The 22,314-nt window shown below is 38.7% G+C and overlaps 1 protein-coding gene across 3 annotated transcripts in view; it reads left to right on the forward strand.

Moving 5' to 3' along the window:
• The window catches only part of OLA1 (Obg like ATPase 1), a 128,939-nt gene that overhangs the window by 32,035 nt on the left and 74,590 nt on the right, over positions 1-22,314 (forward strand). For 2 of the 3 annotated variants that reach the window (XM_088168024.1, XM_088168025.1), the window contains exons 2-4: positions 2,582-2,682; positions 4,351-4,494; positions 13,292-13,419. In XM_088168024.1, coding sequence (XP_088024150.1) covers positions 2,582-2,682; positions 4,351-4,494; positions 13,292-13,419 — 373 coding nt within the window. Of the gene's footprint in view, positions 1-2,274; positions 2,356-2,581; positions 2,683-4,350; positions 4,495-13,291; positions 13,420-22,314 lie in introns of those variants that run through there. The other variant, XM_014880162.2, reaches the window with a different exon arrangement.

Genomic DNA, 22,314 nt, shown 5'->3' on the forward strand with positions numbered 1-22,314 from the left:
AGTGTTACATGGCCATGAGTCGATTTCTAGCTGAAGGAATCAAATGCTTTGAAGTCCTGTATCTGCATTTAGTGAAGTGGCCATGCTAACAGTAAGTTAGATATAGGAACTATGGAGGGGGAGGGAAGAGGAGAAGCGGGCCATTATTACACTACGTTAAATGAAGAACATAAATTAAAACCTTATATTCAAACTTGCACATTTTTGTACACACATCACTGACTTATGTACCATATGTAGTCACATTGAAGTACAGCAACAAAAGTAGGCAGGATTTTAATTTCTTTTTCTCTTCCAGTTCAGCTGTTTTCCACAACAGCTAAAATCAAAATTATACCTATAGTAGGCTTTATTATTTGTGTATGTATATATACACAAACACACACACATACACTCCTTTACTTCATGTATCAAACTGCTTATGCCTGTATTGTATGCCTTACAAACTGGTAAGTTAAATATTTTTATTTTAAGAAGACAAAAAGTTCATCTCCTGAGAGCTATTGTGCCTAGGTTGGACAGCAAAATTGTCTGGCAAAGCATTTGGATTGTGGGAAAATTTAATAAGCAGAAAAGCTCTCCAAAAATAGTCTTTCAGAAAGTTTGTGGCCCTATTAATAGAGCTAGGCAAATCCATCCCGTACTGTTGTTGTGAAATAGTCTTGCAAAACGCTACTTTCAGGACAAGTAAAGTGTCTTGAACTTTAGAAGGGTGAAAAACAATGATATTTTTATTTTGTTCCTGAAAAGGAAACTAAATTTGGTTACTGAAGATTGTAATTTGTGGATGTGAAGGATGCAGGGGCTGTGCTGAATTTATTTATAAATAATTTCTGTTAATTTCAATTTTACTGAATGTTTGGTGTAGTAATACATCAGCTTTATTTAACAACTAAGTAACTGTATCTGAATCTGAACTAGATATACTTTTCCCCCCTCTTAAGTGTATAGTAATAGATTTTAAAACAGTAGCAAGACCACATAAATATATTACCAGCAAGAACTGCTATTATCACTATATGAATAGAAAAACTCTGAACAAATACAGCATTCTATTCCTCAATATTATTGTCGCAAAGATCGAATGTCACTGAAATATAAAAGTTGTAACGGACATTTTTTATGTATAATTTCAAATTAGGCCTAGTAAACGTGTCCTTTATTTAAAAAAAAATTAAAATTCATTCAATATTCCTTTTACTGTGATTAAGATTATATATATATCTGATGATACTCTCACCTTGACTCCTTCACTCATGTTTTTCAAATTTTGAGAATTTTATCTTATGGATTTAAAATAGGGCATGCTATAAGAATAGTTTTTACTGTCTTCTGTCCTTCAATTTTCTTAGCAGGCAACACTTGATGGTGCCTGTCTTTAATGGTTCAGAGAAGCAGAGCCTGAGTGAAAGAAAATGTCTAATTTTTTTTAGGAGTCCTGATCTGACTTCTCTAACATTTTCTGCAATTATTTTTTCATAGATTCTAAATGTTTCATCTGTTCTTCATAATTTCTGTATTTTATACCTAGATTATTTTATTAATTTGCCATGTAAATTGTTATAAATCAATCACAGTGTATTTACAAGGGTCTCGTCCTGACCATACACTTTTTTATCTAGATAAGCATGCACAAAAATCTAGTGGTGTGCGTAAACACCAGCGCTCCTTTGAATCCAAAAAGCCTATGGAACTTCTCTAGGCATTCGGTATTTCACCTTTCCAGTGGTTCCTGCTCTGCTGCAGGATTGATAGGTTGGCAAACAGGGGACCAGGCCCTTAGCCTGGAGAGGAGGCGGCTCAGGGGTGACCTTATCGGTCTCTACAACTCGCTGGAAGGAGGATGTAACCAGGTGGGGGTCAGGCTCTTGTCCCAGGCAGCCAGTGACAAGATTAGAGGACGTGGTCTTCATCCTTCTTCAGCTGTGCCAGGGGAGACATTACGAGGAATTTCTTCACAGAAAGGGTGGTAAGATATTGGAATGGACTCCCCGGGGAGGTGGTGAAGTCACCGTCCTCGGAGGCTTAAGGAAAGACTGGATATGGCACTCAGTACCATGGTCTGGTTGACAAGGTGGTATTTGGTCATAGGCTGGACTCGATCATCTCAGAGGCCTTTTCCAACCTCACTGGTTGTGTGATTTGCGCCCGCATTTGCGAGCAGCGTTAGTGCGGGCGCTCCGCCTTCGCTGCTGCGCGGGGCCGCGCCGGGCCCGGGCCTCGCTGTCACTGCCGGGGCGGGGCGGGGCCGCGCCTTCGCCCCTCCCGCCCGCCGCGACCTTTCCCCCGCGCGGCCCCGCCCCTTCCGCCGGCGCGTCCGCGTGCGAGGGCCGCTGGCGCTGCTGCTCCGCCGAGGTGAGCCGGAACCTCGGCCTCGGCCGGGACCGCCCGGCCGCGGGGAGCCCCGCACGGCACGGCCGGTGCCCGACCCCGGCCGCCGCCGCCGCGCGGGTGTCTCTGCTCGGCTCCCTGGAGGCGGAGGCCCCGGTTGGGACCCTGCGCCGTGCCTGGAGGGGACGGGGCGCGGAGGGTGCTCGGGGGTGTCGCGGGGAGCTCAGTGTGCCTTCCTCTGTGCTTGCAGATGCCCCCGAAAAAGGGAGGCGACGGGGTTAAGTCACACCCGATTATCGGAAGGTTCGGGACGTCCCTGAAGATCGGGATCGTCGGGCTGCCGAACGTGGGGTAGGTGTGCGGGGACGGGCCGGGCTCCTGCTCGCCCCGCTTTGCCCCTGCGCCGGGCAGGACCTGAGGCGCGGTCCGGGCGCAGGCGGGTGCGGATACGAGCTGAGGGACACAAGGCTCGCTGCTCACTGATGGGCTTCCATCTTTAGCTGGAAGTACTTGCGGGTGGAGCGACGCAAAACTGGCAGCGATAGGCAGGTGTATGCGAGTCGGGACAAGATAATAGTGAAGGGTTCAAAGAAAGGAAGAGTCATAATAACTGCTGATGTTTATAAAACACGATGTACTCCTTTGCATTTCCTGACTTCCGCTGTTGTGTATGTGTAATGCGTGTTTTTATACAAATACTTAGGCACGCGTGCACAACAGATTCCTTCTACATTTTGGGACGTTGTGCACAGGAAAAGGTTAATTATTCCGTATCATTAGCAGTGAGGAGAACTTTCTTAAAACTTCTTCAGAGTTTGTAGCGAAACAAGCCTAAGTGACAGTTTGAAAGAGATGATGGAATGTTAGTAATTGATTTCTGTCATGCTTTTCATCTGCAGTTGTTATGGCTCCTCACAGGAGCTGTACTTAAAAAGGAGAATGAATTGATTACCTGGAGGATATACATGTGAAACTTTTTGGTATTGATTTGTGTATCCTGTTTGCTAAGAGAAGGTTTCAGCATTCTCCATCTTTAAACCTTTAACAAATTAGAGGACAAACTTTTGTGGATGTCTTAAAGTTGGAAACATTGCTTTCTTATGTTTTCGTTCTCATTTATTTTATTTTTCAGGGTGTAGCTAAGATGTACTCTGTAAAGGGAATAACTAGGCGTAATTGCACTGTGCGTCAGTGGGGATAAATAGCATTTTCAATTGTTATGATTTAACTTTTAAAGAAAACTGTAAGTGACTTTTGAGCATGTTGGCTGTATGCATAGCAGCTCTGAAAAACACAACAACCTGAACATTTATTGTAGAAGATTTGGGAGTTAATAAATCAAGAATTGCTCTTTTGGCTTATTAAATGCCAGCTACAAAGTCATCTGTTATCTGGTTTAAGATAAAGTGTTCTCTTTTTTTTTTCTTCCTGGTAGAGTACTTGTAGGCTTGTTTCCACTGATATTTAACAATGATGAAAATTTGGTTTGGTAAGGTATAACTGTGTCTTCATATGCACTAAAGATTATTGGTAGTTGATTAACTGATGTGGTTTGCTTTCTGTGCCACTTTTTTTTTCATTGTTGACTTTTATTGCTTAGGTACTGAAATTGTTACAATGTAAATAAATATGAAGGAACAATATACTTGTGGAAAGGGTGAGTCATGGCAAAACTAGTTCAAAAAAGGGCTTCAAGCATCCTTATCTCACTGTACTTGAAGAAAATGAAAAATAGCCAGTAGGGCTGTGCATTGCTTTTGACTTTTTTTTTTTGCTAACGTGTGTGTGCAATATACTTAAGGGAATTTTAAAGGGTAGGAAAGAGAGGTAAACATCACTGGGTTTCAGTGGGGCATTCCAGATGCATGTCTTCTGCTGGAATCAGGGGAACGGTCACTGCCGTTGAAGTAAACTGCAAGCTCAGTATCACTTTGGGTTAGAATAAGATATGGTTTAATCCAGTACTTTTAAATGCTTCTAAGTTGAATTACTTTAAGAATGTTTGTATGTCATTTGTAGGAAATCAACGTTTTTCAATGTATTAACGAAGAGTCAAGCGGCAGCAGAAAATTTTCCTTTCTGTACTATTGATCCAAATGAGAGTCGAGTACCTGTGCCTGATGACAGATTTGACTTCCTATGCCAGTATCACAAACCTCCGAGGTAATTCTTAGTATTTTTATTCAGTTAGCAGCTGAAATAGTATTACTGAACCAAAACATTTCATAAAAGTTTAGTGCAACTGTAATGTCTAGAAGTTTGTTACTGACATCTGTTTTAGAATGTGAAATTATACGTCTACCTGAATTATACCTTTCCCATGCTCCTCATATGACTTTTATTGTATAAGAATGATGAATGTAGGAGCTCTCAGTCGTTGTTCAGCACCATTTGGTGCTTGGTCTTCCTGTCTTTGAACATGGTTGTTCCCAGGTGACTTGGAGGATCTTCGGAAGAGATTTGGAACAAACAGTAGTGGAGACATACCTAACTTGTCATAAGGTTCCTCATTTGTAAGATTTCCACCCTATACTTTGAAACATTCAGAATATTGTATGTGCTATAGGTAGCTAAACAAATATCTGTCATTATCCCTCCATCTTCAGTTATTTGGCAATAAGTTTTATGGGCAGTTTTTGTCCCTGATTTTTCTCTCCTTTTAATAGGCTCTACTGCTTGTTCTGTGATATATCCAAGGATATTCCTGCGCTACTTCTCTTCTGATTCTTTCATTATTCTAGGAGTATATTAATTTTGTCACTTTTTTTGCTATTGACTGTAATCTGCTGTGTATGTTCAATGTGGGAACTTTTTTTCTTTTGGTTGAACATCAAAGTTTAAGTTGCTTTCAGAATACAGAAACTTAAATTGGGATTTGTGACTCATTAATTTTAGTGTTCAGTTACTTGCAGAGGTATCTTGCATTAAGTGAGTGTACATAAATCACAGGGCAAACTAGGATGTGCTTGTGTGCTCTTTTCCAAGTCTCAGGCCTCAGTTCTAGAGCCAGATCTCACCCACAGTTAAAAAGGATTGATTAATTATCAAAAATGCGTTTCTGCCTTAATTTTCAGGGCTAAGCAAGGTGTTTCCATCCGTAACTATTGTGCAGTTTTTAAATACTGCATTAATACGAAGCTGTTTGTTTAGGTGCATTGTTATGACACGTTATCTTGTTTTTCCTGCTCAAGTCAGTGTTAAGCATGATGGTTACTGCATGGATCATAAAAACAAAACTGCTGAATTAGTGACAGAGCTTTCAGGCTGTTGACCGAGGTAGTGGTGTGGCTTTTAAGTTTTGTTGACAGTTTTCTGCTAAGTTGTACTATTAGTGTTTCTTTGGCCATGTCAGTAATCCCTTTTTTTTCTCACCTAGCTATGAACAGCTACTCCTAAATTAATAGTTGAAGTGGCAAGGAGATGATTCCTTGTCCCCTCACCTTGCCTTTGGCCATCTAAGATTGTAAATATGTGTCTTCTCTGACTAGCAAATTCTCCTTCTCTCCCTCCCCCCTCATCACTCTAAAATATTAATGAAAATAGTATATTTTCTGAACCTGTATTCAGTAAATATATTGAGTTTGATAATAAACTGGATAATCAGCTTTTATTTGAATGGTCTTCTGACTTTCTACAGACATTTGTTACTTCAAGTTAATGGATGTGGGCATTAGTGCATAGTTATAGCTGCTGAGTTATGCTGCTTGTATGATTTTTGTATTTCACTGTAACAGTAATAAAGCAGAGATAAGTAATGATAGTCCAGCAGGACACTAGACTGAGGTAACTTACTGGGCTATTTGTGTTTGTCTGCCTGAGATTAACTCCGGAAAAGAAGGCTGTAGTCACAAAGATAGGCTACTGAATTGTAATTTAAATGTCCTAATTTCTCTGCATAGTCTTGATTTTGCTCTTCATCTTTATGTAATACATTCTGTGGTTATTTTCGACTTGTTTGGATTAGTAGATGTAATCCATCTGTGCACACAGAATGTTTATAAACAGTGAATTCTCTTTAAATTGGACTCTTGTCTACCCTCAAGATTTTTGTCTTCCAAAATCTGAAGCATTTGAGTTTTTATTTCCCGCATGTTTCACTTAGTCTTCACAGAACTGCAGTCATTGTTGGGAGATGGGGAAAAGAAAAAAGGGGTGACTTTGTCTTAACTAAAATAATGTGTGACAGGACAAAGTGATCTTGCCATGGTGCCTGGTGTGAGCCAGGAGAGGAGAGAGGGACAGGGTTGGGCTTGCAGTTGCTGTCTGTCCCACTGAGCTCTGCTTGCAGCAAGATTGACTCTGTTGCCAGGGGCATTGCTTGGATGAGTTAGTGGCTGTTCTGCCATTAGAGGAAGAGTTGGGATCTTCAGGCAGTTTGCTTGAAGATCCATTCTTCTCTCCAAAAGAGAAGAGCTTCAGCTTGATTGGGACTGGTGTGCTGTTACTTGTTAGCCCATGCTGAAAGCTGACTGGTGTTAATTGGAAATGTAAATGTTTGTAAATTAAATCACATAGGCAAAAAATTTAGAGACTATTATCCATGGGTAAATCTCTACTTAATTGATTAAATTACACTGGCAGAACTTATAACCTGTGCTTTTTTTCTTTCTGCAGCAGTGGGATGTTATGTGACTTCACAATAAATAAGTTGAATGATATAGTGTGTACATAGAAGGTGTGCTCTAAGAACTTACAGTAAAAGCTGCTATGTTGCTGCCAAATGATATAGATGACTTGAGATTTAGTGTTACTACTGCTTGCTTTTTGGTGTGAATGAAACTGTGGATACTAAAAAAAAGAAATCTTGATATATTAAACAAGTCTGCTTGTTAAGGTATTTGTTTTTGTTATGTTACTAACGTCGTGTATGTATTTCAACTATTTGTTTGTTATAAAGTTCATACAATATTCAGTGAGAACTCATTTGTTACACTATGCCCACGTGTAGCTTTCTCAGAAAGGAGATGGTTGATTTTTTATTTTGTTGTTCTCATACCCCTATTACCACAGTACAGGTACTTTCAAGCAAGGTTTTACAGACTAATGATTGGATTAGTTCCAGTTTAGTAACTGGAAAGAGAGTACTTTCTGTAGACTTGATTCACTTCAGCAGGAACTAAAGCAGAAAGGTGTATTTCCCTCCACCTATCTATGAATACTAAGTAGATAGCAGAGGATGAGGTCTACTAATTCTCTAATGGAAAAGAGATGTTTTTAATCTCAACAAGTAGCTCCTGACATGAAAATTATGACCTGAAAGCCAGAAAGAGTTGCTCTGTTAACTGCAATTAATATTTGATGGGATACCGTGTATTTAGGAGTAATGGGTCTCTGACACAAAACAAGAACTCTGTGTAGAGTGCAGCTGAAGAAATTTTAGTAACTTTAAAAAAGCTTTAATGAAGTTATTTTCTTGTGGTTTTTTTGTTCTAAATTTAATTAAAGGGCGTTTAATTACCTTACATGTGGGACTATGTTTTTAGTGTAAGTATGTCAAACTTAGGTAATTTGAACAGTGATTTGTACCCTAATTCACAAATAGCTTGAAAGCCTCTGGGTGTATGTACCCACCACTCTTAGCCCATAGGTCCCCCAGCCTGTTGCCACAGTTGGGGTGTGCTGTGCCTGACCAGGAGATGTGACTCAGGTGACGCTGGAGTCCAGCCTCAAAATGATTTTCACTGAGGTGGTAGAGGAAACTGCAGTTTCCTCTTTATTTTGTTTGTCTTGTCCCCCAGTAATGTCCTCACTGCAATTATTTGCATTTTTCTGCTTTAAGCTACACAACTAACTAAAAGAAGCACTCAGGAAAAAGCACTCTAAGCATAAGGTAATTAACCTATAGCCTAGCTGTAAGTAATTACACCCAACGACTGCATTGGCTGATAGAAATCAACCTGTCTGAAGATATTAATAAAAAGGTGGTTTTAAAGTATTATGTTTCTTCTTCCTCTCTTGCTTAAAGAGATTTTAAGCAGGAGTGAGTTGAGAAGGGATGAATCAAACTACTTAAAAAGTTGTCAGTATTTGCTTCATTCCTTTTTCACACCTCTGAGTTGCCTTGCACACGTGTTCACAAACACAAAGCTTATTGCAAAACCACAGATGTTTCTATTCCACCTAGACTATTTCTAATCTATCTTGGATGTCCTTTTCAAACTTTAACGTTATCTCAAAGGAGGATAATATCTAAATTACAACTACCCTTCTTCAACTGTCCATTATACTTCAGGTTCTCTGCCTTTTTTGTCAGCAGATTGCTTTGATTTCTATTGCATTGCAGGTGGATAAAATTGGTTCATTTAGATCTTTAGTGCTCAAGTGGTTACTGATCTAAATCTGAGTAAATCCCATTGCTGTCTAGATCATGAAAGTCCTCTGCAATACTAAATGAAAGCTCCCTTGAACTCATTGTAGGATAGCGTACTCAGATATATGATAAAGTTTTAAAGTCGAGATGATATAATCAGTTCCTGGAAAGCATTTTGTAGAAACCAGATCAGCAGTGGGACTTTCTGAGGGACATCATGTGGGACCTTAGTCTATGTTTAAGAAGAGTGTTTATGTAAATAGAAACTCCCTGTAGTTTCAAAGTGAGAGATCAATAACTTAGCAGGCTGGAACTCTAACATATCAACATCTGTAAAAGAAGCTCATTTTTGTGGAAAATTGCTGGAAAATGGTAACTATATCCTGTTGTTAATGTTCTTTTTCCTTAGGTATTACTGAGTTTGCCTACACTTCAGTTTGTTCTGAGCCTGTGTAAATAAGCTGGGCTGTGATATGTGTTCTAGCATTGCTTATTTGCCAGCAGTGAATGAAAAATCTTGAGTAATGCTGACACGAGCCATCTTTTCTGCCTGATGGGAGAAGGCAAAATTTAATTAGTTGTATTTTGTTGGTGTAACAACTTACTGAATAGTTTTGAGAATGCAGGTGTTTGGTATGTATAGGACACGGAGTATGTGTTATAATCCACATTGAATCTCTTACCTTGTTATAATTCATATAAGTGCAATTTAATTAGCAGATTTTTCACTTCTAGTTCACGTGCCATTAGGTTCAAGTCTTGTTTGTCAGTACCATGGATAAAATCCTATTAATGAAATCATTCTTGCATAGAAATGACCAGAGTTCATCTGCAATACCTAGTTCTTTGGAAGCAGATTCCTTTAACTGCCCAGTCAGGGGTTTTGCTTACATTGGTCAAAACTGCTTGCAAGATTGATTGTGGGAGCTGTAATAGGGAGTAGAGTCTCCTGGAAGAGGGAGTTCCAAACTGTTCTGTTTGGAAATGAGCCAAAAATAGCAGTGGGGACAGTTGAATGGCTCTCAAAGAGATTGTCACAATATGCATGTTCTCTTTCTGTGTTGCTGCTTTTACTTCAGGTCATTTGTGAATGGTAACAGATGACTCTTGTAAGTTTTATGAATTGTCAGGAAGGAAGAAGAATTTCTCTTTTCTGCAAAATATATAACCCTATGGATGCATAAGGCTCTTAATTCTGAAAACGCCCTAACCACTGGACTGCAAAATTGTGCTTTGTCTGGCCCAGTGAGTCTTGTGCTCTTTACGGCATAGTTACTCATACAGTGAAGGTGATACACTAACACAAACTCAATGCTAATGTTTTTCAAAGTGAGATAAAAAAATCCCCGCTCAAGGATTATACCTGTGATTAAAATACAGAGGTACTTCTGTATTTGGTGTTCTGTTTCATATTATAAATCCTTGTGACATGCTTTATGGTAGATTGGTGTTGCACTGATTTTTAAAAATGATCAGTTGATGCCACCTGTTCCTGATGATCATTTGAGGCTCAGTGACATTATGCTAATGCTGACTAACGAATCTTAAGGAATAGAAATTAATTTGTTTAGAGGAGGAGAAAAAAAAAAAACAAAATGCAGTTAAGTCTTCAATAAACAATATTCAAGATGTACTTTTCCCCCCATTCTGTGCAGCGTTCTCTGTTTATTTAGTTTCATAATGTTTACTCTTTGTCCTCCAGAGTACAGGCAAGTGTGACTAGCTTGTGCCTTTTTCTGCTTTTCTTTGTATTCGTCTTTCGATGATGAAACAGAGATTTAGACCCGGGAAGGTGTCTGCCAACGGGGTAGTTTTAATTTGCTTGGAATGTGAGCTTTGTGGTACCCGAAGTGAAGGTGAGAAAGCGCCCTGGAAACCCACACACTTCAAAGGTCTCTTGCTTGTATTACTCAACTGTGAAAGAAATGTGCTGGGGTTTTCTTTCCATTGTGTAGCAAATGAGGTTAATTCTGGTGATACAGTGGCCATCTGCATATGAAGGTATCTGTCTTGCTCTAATGTGGCATCTTTGTAGTGAAAGTGTGAATTGTTCTGATGGCTGGCCAGGAGGTTAATCCTACCAGAAAGGTGAGAGGGGAGCATAGAACATTTCTTACACCACCTTTGTTTTCCTTAAAATACAGTTTAAAATTACAATGGAGAAGTGCTTTAAAGAGTGGCATTTTTCTATCTTGCTTCTGAATAGTTAAGTGTCAAAAATCAGGACTGGGAAGTTGCCCAGAGTTTCTTCTGAAATATGTTAGTTCTGTTTGTATCAGTCAAAAGGAGTTACTGGGTTAGTGCATTAATATTTACTGGCTTCTGTCTTCAGAATGTGAGTTACTGTTGGTATTGTCTTAAATAAGGATTTGTTCTGAGTTTGTGTACTGGTAGTTAAAAAAAGATAGTGAGGCAAAAATGGGAAATTTGCAAAATTGGTTTACTTCAGAGTGTGCTTATATTCGTGTTCTTTTGTCTGGATTCCACAGCATTAACTTGCATCACACAATATCTGTCTTCCCTAGATGGGCTCTTCTTTTCATGGGCCTAGTGAAGTTTAAAGTCACTATTGTATTACCTGAATTTAGGTAACATAGAATTTAAGTAACATACTGTATTGTGTTATGTAATTACTTCTTTCTAAGTACATCACAAAGATATTAATTACGTGAAGCATATCATTAAGCTCCTAATTTATTATACCTAACAGGTTTAGTGACACTTTGAACTTCACCTTAGTAAACAAAATTATGTTGTCCAGAGCTTGTATTATAAATTATTTTACTTGAAAAATATAATTTTTCTTTGGAAGTAGTAGAGCAAGATTGAAAACAAAAACCTTTAGGTCACAAATCTTCCAGAAGTAATTGGTGCTCCATACTCAGATTTTAGTGAATCATCTCTCCCTAAATTGGAGAGTTAATTTGAAGTGAGGAAGCACATCTGCTGATTTATTTGCAGTAAAATGGAAGTGGGGTAGCACCAAAGAAAAAAAGTTGGAACTGTGTTTTGTTCTACCTAAGTCAGTTGCTCAGAGCAGAGACAATGATCCATAGATTTCTGTAACTACTTGTTTTTCTGTCTGAGTTATAGCTGCTATACCAGGTACTGTGATGAGAAGGGTGATTTTCCTGCTGGTAGAGTTTCCTGCTGTTACAGATTTGACAGCAGTCATGTTGTCAAATATTTCAGTATTTGGAAAAACATATTTATCAGCAAGTTGTCACACTAATAAAAATAAAGCTCAGTTTGGGATGTGGACAATAAAGATTTCAGAAGTGTAATACTGCCTAGAAGATTACTGGCTAGCCCTCGTTCCCCCCTTTGTGGTTGTTTCTGTCTGTGGGCAGCACTTCAAAGGTAGGTCTTTGGAAAAGGCATCTTAAGGTAGACCACAGAACTTCTGTCTTTGGATTTGAATCTCACGTTTGGGAATGCTCACCGTAGAACAGAACACTCTCCGCTGTGCACATCAGCTCTTTCCACTCGTGCCGGCTTCAGGGCAGTCACACTGCTCTCCCTGGGGGTGTGAGAGCTCTGGGCTTGGGAGTTTGCTGCTATTCTTACAGCCACTAAAATAGTGAGCTGCTGTATTAGTCCTAGCATAGTGCTAATGAAATATGATGGTGATGAAGTGTTTGATGAGAACGAGCTACTCTTCCAACTATTTATTTTGGAGCCATCAAGCTGGAGATCTTGAGACTGGTGTGCAGTTTCTGATCTTTTGCAAGTGAGGGGTTTGCAGCATTTCAGTGTGGTTCTCTGCCACTGTTCATGATGATGATGTTATTTGCATAGAGCATATGAAGGTGCTTTTAGTCAACACCTTATCACAAAGTTTTAGGTCTTTATTGGAGTTTTTTTCCTGTCTCAGCTGAATTTTTGAGAAGTAATTTGGTTTAGAGTGTGCATGAAAAGTTTAGTGCCCATTAAGTTACATGTTCATTTTTTAACAAGTTGAGAATTTGTGGAGGATAGAAGGCCTGCAGTTTATAAATTCCCTGTAACTTTAAAAGCTTTTTTCTGTTTTTTGTCAGCTAATTTGAATTTGACTGTTCTGTTGTTACTGTGTAAAATGTCATGTGACCATGTCTGCTCAACCCTTTGCTGTTCACGATGGTGGAAAGCATCACAGCTGTTTATGTTATAATACCATCTTAATTTTTCTGCTTTTTTTCCAAATTGTTTGCATAACCCTGATCACTGCTAATTTTAATCAGCACTTTATTAAAAAAAAAGTGTTCTTCTGGAAAGTTGCATAAGCTACTGAACTAAATGGTAACTTGGAGGTGTGCAATAGCAGTGTGCAATGGCCTTTTGTGTCTTATCCCTTTGGTCCTGTGAGAACTGTGCATTTCACGTGACATTTTTATGCCTCAGTTTTCCAGGCCTGCTTGGTTATTGTGTAGTTGTGTGTATAATTCCACACTTAAAAACTAATTTACTTAATTTTACAGAAATATTTACAGAGAACTTAGAGAATGGATGTTTTACATGGGATGGGGGAAATTTTGTCTTACACGTTCCATACTGTGATGTTTAACTTGTTCCAGAAAGAAGTGTTGGATTTCCGTGTTCTGAATTTATTTCTGTGGCAAAAATTTTGGCTGATATGCTTTAGTAATGAAACTTCTAACTTTTATCTTTCAGCAAAATTCCAGCATTTCTGAATGTGGTGGATATTGCTGGCCTTGTGAAAGGAGCCCACACTGGACAAGGGTTAGGGAATTCCTTCTTGTCCCACATTAACGCCTGTGATGGGATCTTTCATCTGATGCGTATGTAAACTTACTTATCTGTTTTCTCTAGCTTAAGGACAGCATTGTTGAACTGTAATTAATAAGTGTGGAGCAAATATCCATTGCATTTAACTTCTGCCATTCAATTCAAAGCCATCAGGTCTTGGGTTTTTCCAGCCAAGCCAATCCTCATCCTCTGCTAACAGGTATGCCTTTCTTGATTAGCCTTGTACTGAAGACTTAAAAAGAAACTGGATTTTTGGAAATCTGCAGTAATTATGTGTCATTTTCTTTTGCCAGCAGTGTGTGGCAGTTTATTTGTTTAATTTCATGAAGAAGGAAGAATGTAATGTGTTAATAAAAGAAATGGAAATAGAAATCTGTTGCTTTTGTAAATCCTTAAACTTTGGAGATCCTCAGAGGGTGAAGTTTCTTTGTTGCCTTTTACCAGGGTTTGGTCCAAGTTCCTGATGAGCTGTGTGTCTTTGGGAACCAGTGCCCTGAAACCAACTGTCCGTTTTCAGCCTGGTGGGTGGGCACTGAACACTGCAGTCACAGTAGAAAGTGACTTAAGAAGAAACCAGGCAGGCTGCTCCTGTTCAAGGGCAATAGGCAGGGGACTGGAGGGTGAGACTTGTATGCCAGCAAGCTGGAAAGGAGGTGGTGTTGAAGATGAAGAGAGGGTAAGAATGATAAAATATTGGTAAGAAGAGCTGAAACAGGAAGTGATCTGGGGATTGTGCGTTTTCAAAGCATGGAAAATTTAGTGTTTGTTTTCATTTTGATTTGATCTGGAACACATTTTCACCATCGAGCATTGGAAGTTGCTCCCTGTCTTTATACTGTTGTGATATGCCCTACTACTGCCTGTGATAAGGGAAGCATGGGAAGCAGAGTCCTTCAGAGAATTATCTTTTTTAAGGATGCCAGGCAGGAAGTCAGAAGCAGGTCGTTGTGGATTTGTGCTGTAGACTTCAAGCTCTGCATGCCTTAGTATTTTGAAGAAAGGCTCGTTAGGCTTTGGCTTAGCTTGGTTCAATTGGTAATTTTGCAGAAAGCAGTTAGAGAATTGCATTGAGGTATTAATTAAGGTAATAATAGGTAAGAAAGTGACATGATAGGAATGGAATTGAGTATGAGGAGACAAACTTTGGGTAGCTCACCAAAGGTATTTTATAGTTTTAGGGTTTGATCTTGTTTTCTTTATTTATTGAGGATGTGTTAAACTGCATTTTCTTAAGGACAGAAGGTTTATTTGTGGTTTTTTTAGCTGGCATAACAGAAGATGCTGTTGTTACCTCTTTGTGTTTTTTGGAGAAGGCTGTTAACTATCAGTTGATCCACAAGGTACACAGGTGAGCTCTTACATGGCATAAAGCTGAGGAGAAATGCTATCTGTTTCCACCTGGCTAATTCTCTACTTTCTTTACTTCATTTAACAAGAGACAATACCCCCATCTTGAAATGACTGTGTATTTTCAGCCTTCAAATTTCCATATCTTAGTTAGACTTACTTTTCCTGAGATATATGGTTTTCATTAAATCAATAAAAACGTGGTTTATGTGTCTAAGGTATATTTTAATATATGCAAAGAAACAGGCAACACATGGCAACCACACATGGTAGGTAGAATGAGTAAAAGGAGAGGTAAGGTTGTGTCAAGCACCATGATACTTTTATGCATGATTAGTGACAGTTTGAAGTAGATTCTCTTAGCTCAGCGAACAAGGCAATTAAGTTTTCCCCTGCAGAATAGAGCCATCCATTCTTGGGTTTTGATACTTTGTGTAGATTTTTTTTTTCTGTAGAAGTGCACAAACTGAAAATTATTTACTGATATTTATGCTAAACCAGTTGGTCTCCATACACGAAAAAAGAAAATAACATATTCAGATGTTATCCCACTTTCTTAGGGGTAGAGGTATAATTTACTTTTGGTCACACTCAGTTATGAAAACCTGAGACAGATATACTTGCCTACTTAGTGGCTGAGTGAATGGGGGATTTAATTTTGAAATGGTTGTCTATGCTGGATAGTGTTGTTTGCAGTCCCATAGAAAGTCTCTGACACGTGCTTTAAGGTACTTATGGCTTTGTTCGTCTTCCAAGTTTCACAGGTTAATTTGAAACATTTCTGACAGTTCTGTTCTCCATATTTCAGGTGTACTGCAGTTTTGTCTGAGGCAGCAGTGTTTTTTGTGGTGATAGAAGGCAGGCTGTTTGAAAGGTTACCATAGTGTTTCTTCCTTAGCTTAATGGCTTTAACCACTTTTCAACTTTTATGGCATTTTGGTCACAAGCACTTGTAGAAAATTACTTTCTTTGTATGGTGAGCTATAAATGGCAACTTTGTTACAAGTGTAAATTTACACATTGTGCTTAAACAATGCTTCAGTGAGGAAAATGGTAGATATCATCCTGCTATATCTCTGTTAAGTTTTTGAACGTCCTGAATGTTAAACAGCCAGACCTCTTCATGTTTTTGACTTTCTCTTCCCGCTGATATTTTGCAGTCCTAGTTTTCTAGAAAATATATTCCACATTTTTCTCTTATTTTTAGTTTCTTTAATGAAATCCAGTTTTTCTCTTCAAAGGTACAGAAATTGGGAGGAAGCTTGTCTGTAAAAGTACTTTGCTATCAAATAGTCCTTTTCAATTAATAAAAAACCATTAGGGTTGGATGCCCAATGTTTAAAGTAGGGCAGGCAACACTGGGTTTTGTGGAAGAACATGAGATCTCACCTATGCCACGCCCTGGTGTGCCAGTCCTGCAGAGGATGGTGTGAGCTGCCTGCGGTGGCTCGGTGCTGGGGGAGTGCAGGCAGGTGGGGCTGGGAAGCTCCTGCTTTGCTCCTCTGCAAGTGCTCTGACCTCACAGCAGAGGAGCTCCAGCTGCCCTTTAGCAGCAGGATGGGGAGTTTGGTAGCTGATAATCCGTGAAATCTTGTTCTTTGTGATAAGAGTGAAAGAACTGTGAAGCTAGGTAAACATCCCCTGCCGTCTTACGGAAGTAACTGGTGTGACCAATGCAGATGGGTTCCTAGAAAGCTTTAATTGCTTTTACTCCAGTTTTATGTTTGTTAAAACTGGAAATGTTTAGTCCATCCCCTGGTACTGCTTCCTTCAGGGTTTTAAGTAACTTCTAAAGCTTGTTTGTCATTACTTAAAGTTTCAATAGTGATGAATTATGTCAGTTGAGCGTAGTTTATTCTTACTTTTAAAAAGGACTAATCAAAACTGTATTTAACAATATTTTTGCTGACTTTTGCTCAGCATTTAAAATCAAGTTGACTTAACTTTAACTTTCATGTTGGTAAAAAAATAATGGTAACTTTTAGTAATGTTGCCAGTGTTTTGATTTGCCCACAAAAATCTAAGTGATGTTAAAGTTATTTAACTGAGTAAGATACAGCTTCTTTTTTCACTTACTTTTTTGACTTCCTATAAAAATGTGTGTACTTTCTATATAGAGATGCTAATCATCTGTAGGTTTTATATCCTTGAGACATGATGCATTTTCCCCCCATGTTCTCTAACAAGAAACCATACCTGCTGATTGCTGCTCCTGGAATCTGACTGCTACTGAGAGGAGGCATGTGAGGATATAATTTAACCACACTCCACTGCACTAACATTTCAGTGACTAAAGTATGACTTAGATCTCTTGCTTTCAGCATGTGTGTTTTGTGCTTTGGGAATCACAGTGGCTCAGTTTATGCAGCTGTAGCTTGGCTCTGTCACTTATAATATCTGAAGCTGTTTTTTCATCTTCATAATGTGTCAAAATGCACCCTGAAATGATGTAAACATATCTGTCCTAAGAAAAATTGTGTTGTCTTTGACATATTTTGGTTCAATTTTTTGAAGATGCTTTGGTTCTGTTTTATATTACTAAGTGTAATTGACACCTGTTAGAAAAGAGTTGCCTGTTTACAAACACAAATCTTTCACTGCTAAGCTACCAAAGTTTAAAGTAGTCTGCACATATCAAACTTGTTAGTGTTACTCAATCAAGATGTATTGATATATGATGTATGATCGTCTATTCAGTAGATAGTAGTTCCTATTGAAACTTTCTCTTCTTATTTCTTGTTAGAGCAACTGAATTAAAGTTTAATAAAATATTTGCAATGGCTCATAGTTCAACTAAACTTCCAGTTGGCTTTCAGTAACTTCTCCATATTAAATCCAAAAATAGTGAAAGCTTTCAAATTAAACTGGCAGTTGTGTCTGTGTATTAATCTGGTGCTTGTGGGGTTTTTGTTTATAGATTTGTTTGGGATTTTTTTTCAGTTAAATGTACAGTATTTTAATTTTGAGAAAAGGTTTTGCGTAGGAGATTTTTCTGATCACAGAGTTAGGAAAAGAGCATTCCTCTGCTCCTTTTAGTAAAACCATGACCAGAAGTGAAATAATTTGTATTTGCAAGACTATTTTTGCACTGCGTGTTGCAATTTCAGAATGTCAAGTCACAGAAAAAGCCAAACTTAGGGGTATTGTCTTAGGCCTTGTGTTACCTGTCTTTGAATTTTACCTCCCCACATTCTGATACTATGCCCACTGCCTTGGAAGGGAGACTATTAATATTCATGGAGATAGATACAAATTCACTTTTCATTAGTTTTTCCTCATTAAAAAAAAAATGCTTTTTTTGCAGTAGAGGAGGATTTTTCAGAGGTTGCTAAGCTGTGTTTTACTTTGGAGCTTTTATTCATGTAGATCTGCTCCCCACAGCAGCAGTTTTGTACCTTCAGGCAGAAACATGTGATGAATGGTCCCTGGCTGCATCTCATCAGGCCTTTGCAACCTTCTCGGTGCTGTGGTAATGAGCAAGACTGGGGACAGTCCCTTCTCAAAGCAGGTGAAGTTAAGCTCTGTGGCAAACAACATTCTAGAGAGGAATTCCATATGTATACAGGTCTTCATTCCCCTTTAGGTAATGTGAAGTAAAAGGAAGCATGTTTGAATAAACTTTTTATTTTCCTATTTGGACACAGTATAGAGTTTGGGGCAAAAAGACCTCACAGAATGCCTGATAAAAAAGGGATTTGAAGAGACAATGAGTCATAGAGGACTTATTCCCAAGAAGTACTGCCTTGACACAAGATTTCTTGCAAGGAAACACGTGGAGTTGTCATTAATGTCATGTGCTAGCTGTAAGCTATGTAATGCTGTATGATGTTGGGTTTTTCTTGCTGGATCCAAGGATGGAAGCACAGCAGACTGTTTGCTCAGAAATAATGTTGGTAGAGAGAAGAAATGTTTGTACAGACGTCTGCTCAAAGAAGCTTCCTGAGAAATAACCATGTAGGATTGGAGTGTTTGTACAGCACCTTGCAGCAGAGGCAGTGGATGTAAATGAAATTGAAGTAGATTACGAGCCAGAGCAGGCATCACAGTGGCTGCTGTCTTTTGTATGTGCCTACTGTGCAATACAAGAACATGAAAAGAGACTTAGGATGAAGGCTGATGCTTAAAAGCAGCTGTTTGTAGAAGGATCTGAAGAGCAGAAAAGAGCCTTGTGTGTGCTTTGGATACTAGTACGTTGTTGTCCAAAATGTTGATAGTGGAATTAAAGGACCAGGATGTCTTGTGAATCTTCTCTCATGCAGTTTCAATTCCTACTACTTTGAAACCTGCACCTGCAATAGGGAGGGAGACATTTTGTGCCCCAGCATCCTGTTTGATAGATCAGTGGCAGTGCAGGATCAACTGGCTTAATTTGGCCAGCTGTGGAAAACTTTTAACTAATCAGATTTTTCACTTAGGCAAGAAGATAATTACAGGAAGGGCAATAACCTCTTTCACTGAAAAATTGCAGAAGTACATTGCAAAATCTATCGTTGTCCTTGAACATAATGTTAGTGTGTTTGAGATGCAGGAAAGCACATTATAAAGTCACCCTAATCTCCTGTTTTATTGTTGGCATTTAATTTCTTTTGGTGTGTGTATTTTGTGTAATTTGTGGGTTTGTTCCTCAAAGCTGTTCACAGTAGTCTGTCTGCGGCTTTGTCTCCAGCAGAAGAGTGAATTTGTTTTCCTGGGCATGTGGGTGCAGACTGTGGGACAGGTGCTGGAAAATTGTCATCACTGTAGTGAGTTAGCCTTTGTCTTTATTGAACAGTAAATTACATTGCCAGACTAAGTGAAAGTGATATCTGAGCTTTAATCCATGTTCCTCTAAACCCAGGTAGTTACAGTTTAAAGCAAAAATAAACTCAGGTAAGTGTTAAAAGAGATTTCAGTCTCAAATTTCTCACAAGTAGTTGTTCTGAGAGCTGAATAAGCCTCTCCAAATATATGGATATTAGGAGCAAAAATTTATATGTATCATATTAATCTGTGATAATTAAATAAATGTCTCCCAAGGATATACTTTAGTTCTTCAGAAAGAGAGAGCTATGAATGTTCAAACATTGTTATTAATCAAACAGTCCAAAATTTGTTTTATGTTGAGGTTGCCTCTTGATGTCACAAATTGAATTTTGATTGTATAGTACCTAGGAGGTTTCAGTCTCAAATATTGTAAAGTCTGTAATTTTATTTAATTACTTACTCTTATTGAAAAGGGAAATTACTGTTCTTGCAGTCATGTCTAGCCTTTATCATAGTTTGATAATGCTAGATTTGTTAGTATCACGCTAATTGAAGTGACAGTGGATTTTGGAACCCACTTTGTCATTCATCTTTAGCATAATATCCTGTGCCTCTTTATGTCCAGTTTCTTTTTTGTATCAGAACAGATGAAAACATAAAATTTCCTGTCTAAAGGCCACCACCCTTGCTAGAGTAGCAGCATCTAATACCATTCTATTTATAGATGGAACTTGTTAAGTTTCCTCAGCAGGGACTTAAAGCTATGACCTCGTAGGCCAGAAACAGGAGAGCTACCTACTGAGCTACAAGGGCAATCTCTCCATTCTAAAGAGTACATAGAAAATTTCTAATATACTGTACTGTGAGTCATAAAGTACTTGACCAGTAAACTCTCCCTCCCCTGAGAATAAAGACCAGGCAGGCTATCTTTACTGAGTCATTGCTACTATTTGACCTACAACTACTTTTATTATAGTTCTGTGTGTGTGATTTGGCAGTGTGTAATTGTTATTTAGGCAATGCATATGAGTTTTTCCTCTGTAATACTTCAGTGAAATCGTCAATGTGTGATAGAGTTGGGATGTTCAGGTGACTGTTTCTGAAATACATGTTTGCCTGTTTGAGTGGGTGTCTTTGACTTTTTTAAAAGCAGTGATAGTTCAGTAATTTATTAATAATTTTTTATTTATTGTTCCATGGATTTTCTTGAAAGCTTGAAGGGAAAAGTACTGCAGGTGGATTTTTCTAATATGAAATGCATTTCCTGTTTTCCTTTAGTCAGAGGAAGGCCACCTCAGAAAAGGTAAAGTAACAGTTCTTTGCAAAAAGATAAGTGGCTGAGTGTTTTCACTTTAATTAGCTGCATAATTGTATCAGAAAGCTGTAAACTGTGAATATTAGAACATCCCTTTCAGGAAGTTGCTTTTGAGAAAGTGTTTTGTTTTGTTTTTTACAACGCAGAGTTTTAAGGAAAACTTTAAATTAGAGAGGTTCCTCGAAGCACTGCTGTTTCTCAGTCGAATCATAGATGGCTGTGCTTCCTAGCACAGCTGAGGCCATGGGCTGCCCTGCATTTCTAAGCAGCAGTAGGAGTTCACTATTGCTGCTCAGGGGCTCTTTATCACCGTCTGTCATTGCTTTGGAGTTGAATTTGCAGGTGAGTCAATACCAGATGAGCTGAGGTGGTAATTTCCGAGGCTTATGTGACTTCAATGTTAAAATGGTCAAGGAGCAGTTTACATATCTGATTGCTGTCTACTGAACAGTGGAGCAACTACTGCAAATGAAGACCAGAGGGAACCTGGCTTTGGGTTTCTTACTCTGGCTGTAAGCTACTTATTCTAGACAAACTGAACAAGGCTTGTGGGTTAGTTGTGCTGTGTTAAGGCTTAATTTATACCTCCTTTTTGTTCTGTGTCAAGCAAATTTGTTTGAGATCCTTGGATTGTCAGTTTAGAGTTTCTTTGTCTGCCTACGAGAGTTTATGAGACTGTTTAATAAATTGGCAGAAAAACCTCTGATTCCATTTTCTTTCAGAATTGCTTTTTGTTGGAGCAGTCTGGTTTCTACAACAGCCAAAATGCCACTTCTAGAAAAATAGGTGTCTGTCCCTTTCCAAGTAATATTTTGTGCCAGACTTGTACACTGGATGGGAAGGTCTTCTGCCAGCTGAAGCAGCTCTGTAGTCTGACACCTTTTTCATGGATATGCTGCCACTTTGTTCTGTGCTGTTAGAACTGATTGTGAAACCATGTAGTAAAAGGGGTTTTGGGTCTTAAAAATAACCATATTCTTCTTGCTGGGTTGTTTTAAAAATAGGTCATTTCTCCAATCAAATTTAATATGTAATGCAGGAAAAAGTCACGCTGTTCTAGGTGAGGGAGCATTAAGCTGAGATTGGTAAAATGAAAAATGTTTGTAAAAAGGCAGCCATGGGAAATATGCCCGTTGCCTCCTTTCCTCTACCCCCCCATTTTTTTCCTTATAATTTTACAAGACTTACAGATATTTTCTTTCAAACCTTGCATATTGTCCATTGGAGTCTGAAGAAATCTGACTTCCTTATGACTGTTATTTATGCTGAGATGTTATTGAGATGCAGGGTTTGGTTGCAGATGTGCCTTTGTGCTGTTGTAATGCTGAACTATTGATGTGGAAATCTGCTGACTTCTTTTGGTGAGCCTTCAGCAAAGATAGTTGGTATGTTTTCAATATGCTTTCCAGACTTTCTCTTCTGTCCTGATGAAGTCCAGCTTCACTTTGGCTGAAGATGGAGTTTTGCTTTTCTACTTTGATTTACAAGGAATTATGTATTAGTCAGTTATCAATGGCATCTC

Source organism: Sturnus vulgaris, chromosome 7 (genome assembly GCF_052056855.1).
Source record: "Sturnus vulgaris isolate bStuVul1 chromosome 7, bStuVul1.hap1, whole genome shotgun sequence".
Taxonomy (NCBI): domain Eukaryota; kingdom Metazoa; phylum Chordata; class Aves; order Passeriformes; family Sturnidae; genus Sturnus; species Sturnus vulgaris.